Here is a 17,588-nt window from a genome sequence, read left to right on the forward strand (position 1 = left end):
TATTAGATATGTAAATATTGAAGAGAAAAGGTTAATTATAAATGAGTCATTTATAGGGTTTATTGAAGTAACTGATCTGATTGGTGAAGGACTAGCAAAAACTCTATTGGAAAGATAAAGTGAGCTTGATTTAGATATTACTAGCTTTTACCCGCGACTTCGTACGCGTGGAAATAGATAGGAATTTATAGCATCAATGGCTTTATCTTTTGTTACTCCTGCGCATGCGTGATTTTTCAACGCCAATTGGAGCAACAGAAATGTATGAATTTTCTACGCCAGTTGGGTTAACGCAATATAGATTATAAATTTTTAATTTCCTTTATTCTGTTTTATTTTAATTCAAAAATACTTCAGAATGAATCCGAAAGATCGATTAATTAACAATGTTTAATTTTAAATGTATTGGATACCAAGAAAATAAACAGAATCGTTTGAAATAATAGTCAAAATCGTGTTAAGCCTAATCTCATTAACCTGGGGGGAGGGGGAAGCACTGAAGCTTTACACTTTTTGCGATTTTTGGAGGGAAAGTTAGGTTTTAATTAATAAACAATTAACTACTCAATTAAACGGAATAAATAGTAGCCTATGTCCTATTCCAGACTATAATCTATCTCTCAGCTAAATTTCATCCAATTCTGTTCAGCCGTTCTGACGTGATTGACTAACAAACATTCATCCATCCAAACTTTCACATTTATAATAGTAGTATAGATATAAATACATTTTAATTACAAAAACATCCAACTAACCTAACAACAATTTATTTACATAGTATACTTGAAATAAAACAAATCAGCAAATCAAGTCCGTGTTTCTCTAAAATCAAGTCAAGTCTATTTTATTTATCGATCGAAATTGAGATAGCTACAACAGTGTAACACACATAATTTTTAAACTTTCAATTAAAATGAAAACACAGTTGTCAACATTCAGAACACACTGCGCATGCGTGAATTTTCAACGCCAGTTGTGGTAACGTAATATAAATTAGAAATTTTCTGTTTCCTTAATTCATGTTTTATTTTAATTTAAAAGTACTTCAGAATGAATCCAAAAGATCGATTAATTAACAATATTTAATTTTAAATGCATCAAACACTAAGAAAATAAATAGAATCCTTTGAAATATTCGGTAGAAAATACGTTAAGCCTAACCTGATTAGCGTGGGGGAAAAAACTGAAGCCTTATTCATTTTTGGCGGGATTTGGCCTCAGATTTTTAGCGAGAAAGTTAGTTTTGAATTAATAAAAAATTAACCACACAATTAACCGGAATAAATAGTAGCCTATGTCCTATTCCAGACTATAATCTACGGCTGTGCTAAATTTCATCTAATTCCGCTCGGCTGTTCTGACGTGATTGACTAACAAACCTCCATCCATCTATCCATCCAAACTTTCACATTTGTAATAGTAGTAGTATAGATGAATTGTAGAGGGCAAGCATACGACAACGGTAGCAACATAAAAGGGAAATATACAGTCCAGAATACTTTCTCTAAACCTGCATGCAATTTATGTGCCTTGCCTGTGACACTCCTTTAATTTATTAATTCCAGCAGTATATATTGTAAAAAAAATTTTGAGATATTGCAACGCTTTATACTGCTTATTTTCTGGATCTATAAAAAGTTTGAAAATTCGACAAAGGCATTTAAACATTACTCTTAAACCATTATCTAAAGGGAAAAAGGTTGGGAAGCCAAAATAGATTCAGTTTAAGCTGTGTATACACAGTTTGAACACACTTGTAAAGCCCTAGAAGAATTTATTGATGTATGTAAGGTTAATACAGCGGTATACGAAGCATGTTTAATAGCATAGTTTACAATATTGTCCAAAATTAACACTATCAATAAACTATTTCAAACTAAAACAATTGTTCTTGATTCGGCTTTCAATTTAGTGAATAAAATTAAAATTGAAATCCAAAATTTAACACATTTTTAGACGAAGCAAAAGTACTAGCACATAATTTGAACATTTCAGAACATTTTCCTGTAAAAAGAATTCAAAAAAGAAAAAGATTATATTCCGAATTAGCAGAAGACAAAGTTATAAAAAACCCGGTAGAGGAATTTAGGTGCTATTCTTTTAACACTGTAATTGATACTGTTATTGTATAAATAGAAGACAGATCTAAAAGTATACCAAATATTATTTCTGATTTCAAATTAGTCACTGATATAAAAATTTTAGAAAAACATGAATTAGAGAAATGTTCCAAAAACTTTGTAAAGTTTAAACAAAGATATAGGTGAAAACGTAATCCAGGAATTTTACTACGGGATTTAATTTTGAATGAAAGAGATGTAAATAATGCACAAGATATATTGCAGTATACACTAAATAATAATCATAATGACTTACTTCTAAACGTATTAACTATGTTAAAACTATTCTTTATGTTGCCAGTTACATTAGCAAGTGCTGGGCGCTCTTTCAGTAAATTAAAATTAATAAAGAATTATTTTCGGTCAAGCATGTGTTCAGAATGCTTAAATGCACTTGCTATATTAAACATCGAAAAAGAAATTGCAAAAAACTGTAACTTTTCTAAAGTAATTGATGTATTAGCAAAAACAAAATCACGCATTAATAATATGTGGGGTTTTTTTTAATCAACAAAAAATTAGGGCCCCAAATGGCTTCTTATAACCGGGACACTTCATAGAGAAGGCTGGCTCTGTCTAAAACTACGTATAATAGGAATGAACTCATAAACCATTTTCAATAATAATATATTTTAACTATAGTAAATAAAATGATTAAATAAATTAATGAAACAATATTTTGCATAATATGTATAAATTACATAATTTTTTAATGCTGAAATTATTTGAAAGGCATTCAAATTTCAATATTAAAATGAACCCAAAGGATATTTAAAAATCCGCTTCAGCTGGTCATCCACATCACTTCCAGGAAAGAGGGGTCTTCCAGCATTGGCAAGTTCTACAAAATGAAACACTGGTCACCATAAAAAGTATGACGATGCAAGCATATATATATAAATATATATATAAAAAATGAAACAAAATAATTAAGCATTAACAAACAGGAAAATAAAGGCAATTGTTTCAGTATGAATATTAATTTTAAAAATAGAGATCTCATTTTCATAGTTAATTGATTCATTTGCTCAAAGACACTGAATAAATGGTACCTTCATAATAAAATTGGTTGTGATTCTAGCAGCATTACTCCACATGGTAGAAATCTAAGATTTCTTTGATAAATGACTATGTATGTCAGGAAATATTGGACATAAAACAGTTTATAGTGATCTGTCACTGAATGAAATAGAAAAAAAACAAAGCAACAATTGGATTCCTCTCAACAATCTAAATACACAGTACTACAGTTTTTGTTGACAGAAGGTGCTAATTTAACAAATAATCGATTGAAGGGTAATTGAGTGTATGTTGCAAAATATAATTTTCTGCTAGTGATTTTAAACAATATTTTACCATATTAAGAAATTTTAAACTTTCTCAAAAAATTATGTAACATTAATGAGATAGCAAACAAAATATGAAAGTCAAAAAATTCACCGAAACTCTACTGGTTTTCTTTTTACAAGCTGTCCTATATATAGGATAGTGTCCCAAATCACTACTGCAGATTTTTCAATCAGGCATCTGGGCTTTCATAGAATGACAGGAAATAATAGAATGGCATTCAACATAAAGTTCAAAATTACATTTCTAATAAAAAAAATTTTAAGTTGCTATTTTTTGTACACATTTTAAACTAACATTGGTATGTTTCTTCATTTAGATTTCTAATCAATATTTAATCATCTTACAATTTTAAATAATTTGATTTTTTTTTTTTTTTTTTTTTTTTTTGAATGCTTAATTTTTTTTTTCTACAGTATTTCAAGGTACACACAATGCCAGATAAGCAACAGTAATACTCTGAAAAAATTCAAGGAGTTCCAGAATTTATTCTGAGACAAAAAGTTCTGAAAATTTCCAACTACAACCAATGCCTTTATGCATCTCAAATGCATTTATAAATAATGACCAATGCTTTTTTTTTTTTCCTATGCAAGGCAGGAAAAATGTATTTTCATGAGACTGTCAACACATCTACATCAGTTTTTGTACTTGCTACAAAAAACACCATAAGATGTTATATCTATTTTCTGCTTTCTACCTGTCATTCTTCTTTCTTTTGTAAAGTATTTCGTGTCTTCAAAATTGGTGATTGTTGTCCCAGTAAGCAGCTGCAATTTCATTTTTAATGTCAAATTTTCTATCAGATGTTCCACAATCTATCTTTTCGAATATTAAAGACACTATCCCATTCTATTCTCTATAACTGTTTCTTCTACAGAGTTCTCACTCAAATCTGGGGAAAAAAATCCCCTGTACGTAAATTCAAGACATGAAAAAATGGGCGAATAGCACTCATGTGCCAGTTGCAATGGAATACAATTTTAAGGAGTGGAAAAAGCAAAGAAAGAAAGCATCAATTTAATTATTCAAAATAATAAAAAAAGACAATTTCTCTTTATTTATCTAGAATTTAGAAAGATTAAATTTATATATTAGAAGGAGGGAGTGGGTGCATTACCTCTCATGCACTTTAATTGTAAGTCACAAAAATTAAGGACTCGGGTGAAACAAAATAAGAAACCTTTTTTGTCATCATGATATAAATCATTTAATGATTACTAAACAAAAAACATTATAAAGCAAGATTACTTTTTTTATTTATTCCTTTTTAACAATTTATTTATGCATCAATTTCTGCAACTTCTGCTGCCATCAGTTTCATGGAGCTAATCTTTAACAAATAAGGTACAACATTTTTGTATGACTTAATGTACCCTTTTTAGCTGTTTCACTTTCAGTGAACATATGGGAAAATATATTCCATATATCACAGAACGCAATAAATGGCAAATGTGACACAGCAATTTCAATGACCATAAAAATGCAGCTTTGAATTATTGTTCTTGAATTAAAAAGTTAGAAATTGGTCCATTTTCGTGCATTAAATTTGACATTTTCGGATTTGACATGTCATCTTTTCCTGTATTCCTTTTCGATACTAAGTCCAGCATCAATGGTGATTCTTTTGAACTGGCAGGCAGTCTTGTCCTTTTGATATGACTAGAAAGTGCCTGCTTTCCCATATTACTTAGACTTATCATTTTGATATAAAGCGAGCAGGACGCTACAACAATGAACTTCTCGAGCCCATTCAGCAAAATCAATAGATTTTTTTTTTTTTTTTGTCCGTTCAATTTGCATTAAATAAGGATTTTCAGCAGTTCATTGTTAAAAACAAATTCTCTAATCTACTTCGTATAAGCTCACTGTTTTTCAAATAATAACAAATCATTCAATAAATACAAGTATGATAGGCTAAACATTACCGCGCTGCATCTGCAAATTTAATGTTCCCACCAGAGAAATGTATTATATTCTTTCACACAGTTACAGAAGTCTCGTGCATGCTCATTAGTTGCAATTCGGAAACTCATAGAAAAAGTACAACTGCCTCACAAATATTTCACGAAGTTACAAAAATCTCGCGCATGCTCACAAGCTGCAATTCGGGATTCTCATGGGAAAAGAACAATTGCCTCTCAAATCGAAACTGTACTGATTTATATCCAGGAAAAAAGGGGGAAAGAGTAGAAAAGAGGTGAGTTCCCACATTATACAATCGCAAATGGTATTGTTTCATTTTTGGAAGCTTTAACTACGATCTTTTATTTTTGCAATCTTTAAAGATCGGCATTTTTTAGATAAAAAAATAATTAAAAAACTTAAAATTCCCTGTATTTTCCTAGATTTTGAGAAAATTTTCAAATTTCCCTGCATTTTTCCTGTTTGTCCGGTGGCGTTACAACTATAAGTGTAGCAATGAAGTTCTCTCCTCCTAAGCAAATAAAAAGGTCACATAATATGAAATTGTATAGCCTTGTCATGATTATTAAATATGGCCTCTTTCTTTGTTCCTTGGTAATGTACAATATAAAAAGGATACTCATCGAAAGATAAAGAGTATCCAGATCTTGTATCCAAATTTTACAGATTCCCTTTCATATAAATTTCGCATCTATCTTCCCCACAAATAGCAAATCATTTTTTCATCAATATTGAAATAATCTAAAAATACGCCAAAATGTTGTAAAGCTACATTCAGTAGATGAATTTTATAATATCAATTTGATGATCGTTGAAGTGTAAATATCTCTTGATATTAAAGTATTGCTTTCTTAACATAGTTTGATTAAAATTGTTTCAATATCAAGAATATTTTCCCAGTACATTATTTTTTTTTTCTGAGTAAAATGTAATACCCACTGTAGAATGATACAGGAAAGCTACAGAAACTGTGAAGAAAATTTCCCTGACAAAGCTGCAAATTGTTTCTTGGCCTTCTCCCTTCTCAGAATCACTGTGTGTATGCAATACACATTATTAAAAATAGTTTTTAAGAACTATTTAATATGGAATTATTTTTTTTAATTCTTAAAAAATGGAATGAACATCTTAAAAAAAGTATTAAAACAGCATATCACATTTCTTATATTTAAAAAATACTGGAAATTTCAATAAAATACTTCACATTTAAAACTACATAAGAAGTCTAGGAAACAACATAAGTCTTTGCAACATAAGTAAAATTATTTTAACAGCTTTGTTCAAAATTTTAAAACAGTTCAATGACTAATTAGTTTTTTTTTGCATAGTTATCAGAATTTCATAAATATAACAATAGTATGATTACATGCACCATTATAATATATTTTAGCAAAGATTTAATCAAAAGGAAGTACCAGATATTACTTTAAATCTTTTTTTCTTTAACGAATCATAAGAAATTTCTCCCTCTAATCAAAAACTTATGCTTTTATTAATGAATTGAAGAACTTTAATTGCATTTTTATCAGTTACAATGGCAACGAAAACGCGACTACAAAAAACTTCGCCAATTTGGCGATTTTAATCATCAAATTATACAGCAAGTGATTGCATATTCAAAATTTTTCATAATAAATAATAATGCATGTTGAGCATATTTTTTACAATTCGGCAAAATTTTTTCTTGCCGCTATTTGGTCGCCATTAAAACTGGCAAGTACCCATTTTTATTACAAATAATACTAGATGCAAAATACTATTTTAACTATGCAACAAATTAATACTATTTTAACAATCCAACAAAAAAATAACAGATACTTACCTATTACAATTGAAATGTACAAAATTTACAAATAATAATCAATTAATAATTTCAAAATTAAAATATCAATTTTAGAATACTAATAAAAAATATTTGATTTAAAACAATCAGCTCCAGCTTTAAGGGAATTAAAATTTTAAATCCTTATTTTTGCAAAAATTTGAGGCTTACAACTTCTTCAACTCTTAAATTATTTATTTTGAGCTGCTTCGGGTTTTTTTTTTTTTTTTTTTTTTTTGGTTTCTCCTATTAATACTCTGCATCCCTTTTAACTTTCCAAATTTTTACAGAATTCCTGTATCATTCTTTTTTTTTTTCCCCCTTTATATTCTTCCTATTTGGCTCGAATTCCTCACACTTAAAATCAATTGTTTTCACACTTTAAAATTATTTATTCCACTACTTGCTTGAATGCTGTCATAATCAATTCTTCTTGCAATGATTTGTTCTTTCATATTTTTCCATAAACAATCTTTAATAATCAGAAATCCTCTTTCATCAATTCTGTTGCCATGAGAAAGTGTCATTATCATCTTTCATAATATGCATTTGAAGTTACAATAAAATAATTATAATTTTACTTATAATAAGTTACTTATAATGTTTTAAGAATTGATGCAGGTAGAATTTTTGCTCTAACATCTCTCATTGATAACTATTTTAGATATAAGAATTATGCAAAAATAATTATCTTCTTGCACACAAATAAAAAAAAAAGTTTTCAATGAAAACATTATTTTTATAATCAAAAGCAATTTTCAACATGGTATTTAAAATTTAAACACAAACTTTTCTTCTAAAATTTTTAAAGGTGTGGTACAATATTTAGTGCCACAATGCATTCTAGTTATCTAATAATAATATAAAATATTTTAATGATATTAATAAAAGTTTTACTGTTTAATATCAAATTTTTAAACTTTTCAATCAAATTTAACAATTATGGTTTAAATAAATAACAAAAAAATTAGGAGTAATGAATTATAATAATAAAATATTTTTTAATAAAGAATTTTTTTTTTTCAAATACATCAAAATATTATTTTTAATAAGTCTTTAAATATTTCAGAGTTTTTTTTTTTTTTTTTTTCTTTTTCTGAGGATGGGGGGGGGCTGAGTATAAAGGTACTTGGCAAACTGCAAAAATCCACTCAGTACATTTTTTTTTTTTTTTTTTTTTTTTTTTTTGCATGTGTGTTTTAATTAGCACAGATTCTTCTAATGGATCAAGATAGATTTTTTTAAGTAGATATCTGAAGTATACAAAATTCTTTAATTATATGCATCACAAAATAAAATATCATGCTTCAAATATATCCTTTCTTTATTAAATTAAGGCTTAAAAACGAAGCTACCATGTATTAAATATTTAGCTATAAAAGTTTTAGGAAATAAACTACCATGTTTGAAACACTTCATTATATTGCTTTAAATCCCAAACTAAAAATATGTAAAAAAGAAAAGTAAATAATAGTTATTTACTATTTTTTAAATAAAGTATTTAATAACTTCTACGTATAAAGGTTCTTACTGGTATTTAATAAGTAAATAATGGTTAGAAATTAATACAAATGAATGCTGCGAACTTTAACACTTAAAAACACATTTCAAATGAAATTTAAATAATTTTTATTTAGAACAATTAAATGTTAATGGATCTTTGACTCTTACTCCTATGTCCATACATAGTGTTTGGGATCCATTTAGATCTGAATTCAAAAGAGGGTAATATCTGATTTTTCCATGCCGACAATGATGTCGATTTGATTGAAAATTGCTGTTTCATTTTCGAAGAGTAAATATTTCATCGAGAATTTTCTGATTTGAGAGAGCCTCATCTATTTCAAAAACAAATTTCTGACAGGTAAAACTAGAGATTATCCTTGCTCGCCTTTCCAAATTTCCCCAGTGTGCCATCAGTTTTAATCCAACACAATAAGCAAATTACCAGCAAAAATGCATCCTGCAGACCACATGTCAATTGAAGTAGTATAGAGCTTTGCTCCAAAGAGGACATCTGGAGGACGATACCATAAGGTCACCACCTGAAAAGCAACTTCATATTTATGCTTTCTAAAATAATATTTCTAATTAAACCAATTTTTAAAAATACAGAAGTCAGATAAAAAAAATCTAACTTTTTCTTAAATTTATTATTAAAAATAGTGTGTAAACTGAAAATAAATCTTTTTCTGAAATTCACTATCAAATGGCAACATTGGTTTGGAATTGAAATGAATGATGGTGATAATCAAAATCTTGTACATTTCTAATGCAAATTTTGCCTTTTACTCTTCTGAAAAATCTAATACCGAGATCAAAAATTCATTATTTTAAAGTTCTCACAAGTTTCTAAGTATATTAGAGTTAACAGAATTTATGTAAAATACAATTCCTAAAAACCTTTTAGAATAAAAAAGAAAAATTCAATAAAAAATTCATTTTTCTTCGAATCTAACAGCAATTTATTGTAATGTCTTTGTTAATCATAAATCTTGATTTAAGGGAATGCACATACTATTTATAATACTGCTTCCCAACGTAATTAGTCACAAGGTAAGAGTTTAAAAAATATTTTAATGGCCGTAAAATAAATGCCAGGTCACCTCCAGTCTTGGGGGGGGGGGGGAGTTCACAAGAGAAGAATTTTGACGATATTTCTATCAGGATCCAAAATAAGGAATCTTTCTAGAGATTTTGATACCACGTTCCAAAAGGGAGAAAGAACTAAAGCCAGTCAGTCAAAACAATTATCTCTCTCTTTCTGTATGTATTTGCTTGTGCACGTAATTGTAGAGCAAGTTCTCTAACTGCAATTTAAGTTGCAATAGTTTCAACTGTTATTTAATTAGATAAGATCAGTTAATTAATTAGATAATAACAATAACTGTAATTTAATTAGCAATTAGCAGCTTCAATGTGTTTGTTACTATCTTCAAGTGCTGTCTCTATATATGTTTCTGCTGCATACTGCTGCTTGTATTTTAAGTTTCCTTATGGAACATAGCATTATTATCCAATATCAAGCTTACTGGACTTCTCACCATACATATAATGAATAATTGTTTTGTACTAAAACAAAGAAATCTATGCATTTTTAACCTACAACAAATGAATTACATTATGTTTCATTCAGACACAAAGTCAGCTATGAGTTCTATGCTACAATAAAATTTTTATCTTAATAAAAGTAATATTTGGCTCTAAAGATCACAAGAAAATAGTTTTATAAGAGGGTAAAACTAACAAGCCCCTTTCAAAGATTGATAATACTACACTCATATTATCTAAGAATAATTATCTCATATTACTCTAATGTAAATTAGATATACATTACTTTTCAAAATGATCACTATTCATATTGATGTAGTTAACAATATTTCACAAACTTTGAAAAACCGTCTTTAAAAAATATTTGCTTCCATGCAATTAAATCATTTACTGAATATTATTATCATTCATTTTGAATATTATTATCAATTTTAGATGTGGAACATTATTTAAAAGAAATAATTTTAACAAAAGGGATTTACTTCAGCTGAATAGCATCTAACAGGAATACCAAAGGCTCTTGCTAAACCAAAGTCAGCTAGTTTAAGTTCACCATTCTGAAATTAGAAAGAATCTGAATAAATAAATATGAAAATTCAAAAATAATTTGAATATTACAGAACACCAAACTATACAACATATAGAGTTTTCTTTACACTTTGTTCACAAATACAAAGAAATGTAGGAAGAGAAAGTTTGAGTACTAAAAATAGAGGAAGTTTTGTAACAATTCTTTAAGTATTTCATTTCTCATTAATTAAAAACCACGTTTACAAATACAGAAAATAATATTTTATCCTCATTGTTGTCATTCTGACTAGACGAAATTATTTTAGATATTGCATAACATTTTACACATTTTTCAACAAGTTCCTTGTATAATTATATTTTATAACATTCTTTAAAAAAATTAATAATTTTTTCTAAAATTAAAAATTATTAATAAAGTTATTATTTCAAAACTTTCTTGAAATCTGCAATTTTTCAAGGTGGGAGAAATTAAAAAAATTATTGTCACATTGCTGAAATTCTCATTTTAATTAAAAGTAAAGTTGCAAACAATTGTTTTATATTATTATATCTTATATAAAAATATTTTTATAATAAAATAAATGTGGTATTTTTTAAATATATTTATTCACAGACATACTGTCATGTCATCTAATATATTAAGCATTCATTAAATGGTCAAAAGTATCCAGACATTCCTACATTTATACTTTTTTTTATTACCTCTAGAGAAACTGGGCTAATTGTATATATGAAAAACCATGCAAAAAATGCATTAAACTTATGTTTCAAAGTGCAGATTTGGTGACAAGAGCATTTAGGAGATCAACCAGAGATTGATGGAGCAAAGGTTTTGAGCTCTCTTCATTTCACAAAATGCAGATAAGTTTTGAGATTTTTTACAAAGGTATTTGTTTCAATTAATATTTATTTATAAGCATTTTTACAAAAATAAGAGACATATTTGAGAAAACATAAAGATTAATTATAAAATATCAAATTTTTCTAGGTTCCTTCCCCCTCATAAAATTTAATTCCAAATCATAGAAAATTTATAGAATATGTGGAAAAGTAATATTAAAGCATTATATTAAAATTTAAAGCAAAATTTGTTAATATTCAAGAAAATATGAGCATTTTTAGTAAATATATTTTAACTGTACATATGCTAAATATAGCACATCTTCCTTTTCTTAATTCCAAAGCCAAATATGTAACGTAACTTACATTAAAATTCTTCTAATCGAGCATCACTAAGATTCAAAATAATCTCGGAACTGCAATAGTTGTTCAATCTAAGAACTAAATGAAGAAATGTTTCCCACGAATTGAGATTCGTTAAACTCAATTCTTCAAATAATTATATTGAATTTTATAAAAAAATTAGAAACATATTAAATACTTTTCAATTTCTAAATTAAGTATACTTATCATAAATTTTAATAAATTAGAAATCATAAATAATAGAAAATTTTATTATGCTATTCATTATGATTTGTATAATGATTTCTAATATTACCTATTATGACTTAATATATAATTAAAAGCACATGAACAATGCTTTGTTTATCTAGCAGATATGTCATTTACTGATATGAAAAAATATTATCTTTTGCTGCAATGATTAATTTGCAATTATCTATGTGAGGCTAATTGAACAGCATAGTAGATTTGGAATAAACAGTAAGATTTGAGAAAGCCAGGAGTCTTAGAAGGTATTAAAAAAAAATATTAGTGCAGTAGTTGTAGCGTAAAAATAGTAGTGTATTAGTAGACAAAATATTAGTGCAATTATTCCAGCTGTTAAATTGTGATGAGGATAATGCAATGATCCATTATCGCCAATGTGGGGATAATGCAATGCATAGCCTGGTAAACCAAGGATGATGACAGGAAGTGAAAAATAAATTATATTTTGCCCATTTACTTTCACTATGCCACTGGGCTTACCCACCAGTTTTTGGAATGTTTCTACAGGAGTTGCATACCATCCTCATGATGGAAAAATGGAAAGTCATGTCAATGACATGAGAAGTAGTGATCTAGCTCAAATTTTTCACTTAACCCTACAAGTATTTTCTAGAATTAAGATCCAGACTCTGAGTAGGTCAGTCAAATTCCTTAACACCTGTGGGATAATTCAATTCAAGTTTAAGGCTTATCATTTTATAAAAAACTCTTCATCATTTGGCCTCTCTTTAGAGAATTAAAATTCAGCTCATTTCATCTTAAATCAGCTGTGAAATGAGCTAAAATCTAAATGGCAATGAACTAGAGTGTTTATGTAAGTTACCTTCGATATCTGGCTTTGAAACTGTGAAAGAAAAAAAACTGCTATATTTCATGTTTGCACATTAAAATTCATTAACTAAATATACTTGAATTTCCTCAAATATTTATTAAGTTCACTTCAGATTTTAATACAAAACTTAAAAATACCTTTATATATATTCTATAAATTTAATAAAATTTGGCTAAAAACTCTGCATTTTAATTTTCTCAATATAAGAGCCATTTTTACAAAAACACATGCATATATTTCTCACAGCAAGTAAAATCATTGTTCAAACTTTTAACTCATTATCTACTTTCTATGTAAGGAAAAATCCTTTTTTTCTTTGTCAGTTTCTATTCGATCCCCTTATATGACTCCACGACCGAATCTTCATAATGGAAACTGTGTTCAAGTATATTTATACATGAATGAAGGCTCAAAGACAGTTCATACAGTTTTCCTAGAGATCGATGAAAAATGTGTAAATAAGGAGGTACCAGGATACTTTTGATGATTTGGCACATCTTTATTTTCCTGCATATGATATCCATGTCACATAGAAGTCTATAGCTCATCTAATTTGAGATAAGTGAAATTTTGTTTTTAATGTTTTTGTTATACATAGCTTTTATTTAATAATAAATATTTGTTATGCTATAAGACAGAAAATTTTGCTCACAGTTACTGAAACATAAGAAAAGTTTTAATGAAAATAGTGACAATTAATTAAATAGTTATTTTCTTTTTCATAAAAGGTATGAAAATATTTTACACCTTGAGTGAAACTAGTCAATAAGTCATATAAATTTTTAAGAGGAACATAGTTTTCAACACTCACACATTCATGATAGCTTAACTCACTTTATTAATGAGCAGATTCTGAGGTTTGAGATCACGATGAAGGACGTTGTGACTGTGACAAAATGCCAGACCTCGCAAGAGTTGAAACATGAAAGACTAAACACATAAAAAAAATAGAGATTAGAAAAAAAAATTCCAATTTTTAAAATAAATAAAAATTATGCAAATGCAACATTTATTGATTAATTAAATGTCAAAAATAAAAATCAGGAATTTTTCCCCTTAATTTTCTAAGTATAGGATAATTATAAAAGAAACTCAGTCAATATTTCGAAATCTTGTAATTTAATGATCATACATTCAAGAAAATAGAATGAAATAATAGTAGAGATATTTTAAGATATGAAAGAATTGTGTGAAAAGCTAAAATTCATAAATCACAATTACAGTTACAATGACAAAATTTAAATGGCACTTTAAAAAAAAAAAAATTGGAATGCAATCTTCACTTTGAAAAATCAAAAATGGTATTATAACTGGTACTTGCAACACAAGAAATATTGGTTTCATACATTTCAAACATTAAAAAAAAAGTGAAAATATACAACAAAAAAATTATGGTGTTTTATAAATTTTTTATGTAAGTGCAAGGTCTCCATATATATAAGTGCAGACACACAAAAATTTGTAAAACAAAATAAAATATTTTGCATTTTAGTTGCTCTTCTATCTTTATTGCTTACTTTTGACTTCTTTTTTTTCATTGTGTCTATCTAGTGACCAAATTTTATTTGCTGCAATTATCATTCCAACACTATTTATGTTTTTTGTTGTTGTTGTTGTTCTTGTGTACTTTGTTTGTTTCTATGAAAATCACATACAATAAAATAAAAGTAGGAGATGTCATTTGAAATTTTCAAAATTTTGTCATTGAAGTTCTAAATATCTGTTACGAATTGTTGTTTTTCCTGTCATTTTCAGTATCTAATCCGTCATTTCATTTCATTCTTGAACAATATGATATGCTGTCAAAGATTTTATAATCACACTGAAAAAATGTATACAAAGCACCAAGGTTCTTAGCATATTTTAAGATTAAATACAGAAGAGTGCACTTAGTACTAAAATTCTACATATGGCATATTTTTTCCCCTCCTGCCAATAAAATTATTTCCTAATTTTGACCGTAGGTGGTCCTGTAATTGACTAACAACAAAAAAAGATACCAGAGATGCCGCCATTTGTTTATGCTTAATTTAATAAACACATGAATTTAAATGAAATATTATTTAGAAGAGACTTGTACTATAGAAGACATATACATTAAAATATGGCAATAGATAACACGAGATAAATGTTTGGTAATTCCTTATGACAAAATAAATTCTTTATGGCTTTTTGTGAGATTTTATACTGTTTTTAAGGAACAATGTTATCTCTCTGACTTTCTTAAGGGAAAAAATTCTGCATCACCATCATCATATTTGGCTAGACAGCTCAGGGTAGGCCAGTGCCTTCCTCTGAATTCTGTTCCACCGCATTCCACTTTTGATATTTTTTCACCAATTTCTTTCTTGGATAGCCAGGAAGTCTGTCTCCACTGACTCCATCCATCTCATTTTGGATCTACCCCCTTTCCTACTTGTTAGAGGTTTATGTCAAATATTTTTTTTAATATGGAATTATCATCCATTCTAAATATATGAGCCACCCAATTCATCCTATTTATTTTTATGAACTTATAATATTTGCCTCTCTATCAATTTTATATAGCTCAAAGTTATATCTTTTTCTCCAAACACTGTTGATTTCTATCCCACCAAGAATGGCTCACAGAATTTTTCTTTCGAAAATGCCTATTTTATTTTCTCCAGCTTTTTTCAGAGTCCAAGTCTATGAGCCATAGGTAAGTACTGGTATAATTAAGGTTTCATATAGTAAAAATCTTGTATTTCTTAATAGTAGTGAAGATTTTAAAAAATCGTTTTAGTCCATAAAAGCTTTATTTGCATTCATTAGACGACTTTGAATCTCCTTGACTATGCTATTGTCATCAGTAACTGTAGAATCAAGATAAGTAAAAATTTGGACAACCTGAAATTTGTGAGAACCAATTTCTAGATGGGATTCATGGGAGTTTCCATTACTTACATGCATATATTTGGTCTTTTCACTGTTTATGATAAGTCCCATGCTATTAGCAGCATGCTCTAAAGAAAGAAAAGCATCTTTTAATGTGGAAACGGTTCTTGAAATGATGTCAATATCATCCGCATAGGCCAAAATTTGCATTGATTTTGAGAATATATTGCCTCTGATGTTAATTCCTGAATCTCTTATGACTTTCTCTAAAGCAACATTAAAAAGAAGACAGGATAAAGATTCACCCTGCTTGACGCCATTATTGACACTAATAGTATTTGAATTTTTGCCAGGACTTCATACAAGTGATATCTATTAATACTATCAAAAGCTTCTTTGAAGTCTATGAAAAGATTATGTGTAGTAATACCAAACTATATGGTCTTTTCCAGAATTTGCAGGAGTGCAAAAATCTGGAAAAAATTATGCAAAGTTTTAATGCACATCACAATTTTTTATACCAATTAATTGATTTTGTATTTAATTTTAAAATAATATTTAGGGCTTTTCATACACACATTTCCATTTAACCTAATTGTAATAAATATCAGAGATGACTGTAAGCTCATTTCAAAAATGTAAAAAAGTAGCATGATTTCCAGTAATTCAAAATATTAATGGATTACACTTCATAAAATTTTTTTTTTTTAAATTAGAAAAGCAAGAAGAATTATTTTCCAAACTATTATAAATTATTTTTCATCACATCTTTCTAAAAAGTTGTAATTGATCTTTCTGACTTCTGAACACTTTTTGTTAAATTAGCGATTCTTTCTTTTTTACATATATGGAGATAGAGAGAAAAAGTTAAATTCTTTGAATCCCTATTTATTTATTTTTGCTAGCAATATAAAGTTTAAAATGATCAGCAAGAAATTATTTATCCAAATATTAACTTTCCATTTAACCTTTCCATTATTTAATTAGACTTGAAATGAAAATATGAAGATGCTAAATCTAAGAATTGCTATATGGAAAAATGATATGGGAACTGAAATACTGTTTTCTAAAATCATGCTAATTTGTTCTTAAGATAATTTTTTATATCAGTAACTTCACATGAATTTTTGCTTAATGAGACTTTCACATGTTAGCTATTTCAACTCAGGCTTGTGACTTGGACCATTTATGTAATTGGATTATCATTTTTATCTTTCGCTATCTCTTAAATGTAATAAAGAAGGAGTCATCTAATTGGAAAGTATGAATAAATCTTATGTGAAATATGCAAAAGCTAAATAGATATTTTAATACAACATTTATACTATCAGCGGTCAAGAACACACCACTTAATAAGGATGCAATATGACCTATATAACTGCATCATATCCCTGCATTTACACACAATTTAAAAAAGATAGTGAATTGAAAATTCCAAATTTAAACAGAATGGTCAGCATTTTTGCTGTTGGAATTTCCCTGACATTTCCAGGCTTTTTTAAGAAATTTCCCTGGCATTTTTCAGATATTTCCAGGGTGCATAGAAAGAAACTGCTGCAAAAATTAAATACTTTTAAGCACTTTTTAAGCACCTTAGCCCCAAAAATTAAGCACCTTTGTATAAGTATACATATGTAAACTGTGTAATTTCAAA

At 27.8% G+C, this 17,588-nt stretch overlaps 1 protein-coding gene across 1 annotated transcript in view; it reads right to left on the reverse strand.

The window, feature by feature from the left end:
* The window catches only part of LOC129962727 (cyclin-dependent kinase 5), a 49,294-nt gene that overhangs the window by 15,624 nt on the left and 16,082 nt on the right, over nucleotides 1-17,588 (reverse strand). The window contains exons 5-8 of the mRNA XM_056076686.1: nucleotides 13,913-14,008; nucleotides 10,749-10,823; nucleotides 9,164-9,260; nucleotides 2,892-2,961 (exon numbers count right to left, since the gene is read on the reverse strand). Of these exons, the coding sequence (XP_055932661.1) occupies nucleotides 2,892-2,961; nucleotides 9,164-9,260; nucleotides 10,749-10,823; nucleotides 13,913-14,008 (338 nt within the window). The remainder of the gene's footprint in view (nucleotides 1-2,891; nucleotides 2,962-9,163; nucleotides 9,261-10,748; nucleotides 10,824-13,912; nucleotides 14,009-17,588) is intronic.

Source organism: Argiope bruennichi, chromosome 1 (genome assembly GCF_947563725.1).
Source record: "Argiope bruennichi chromosome 1, qqArgBrue1.1, whole genome shotgun sequence".
NCBI lineage: Eukaryota > Metazoa > Arthropoda > Arachnida > Araneae > Araneidae > Argiope > Argiope bruennichi.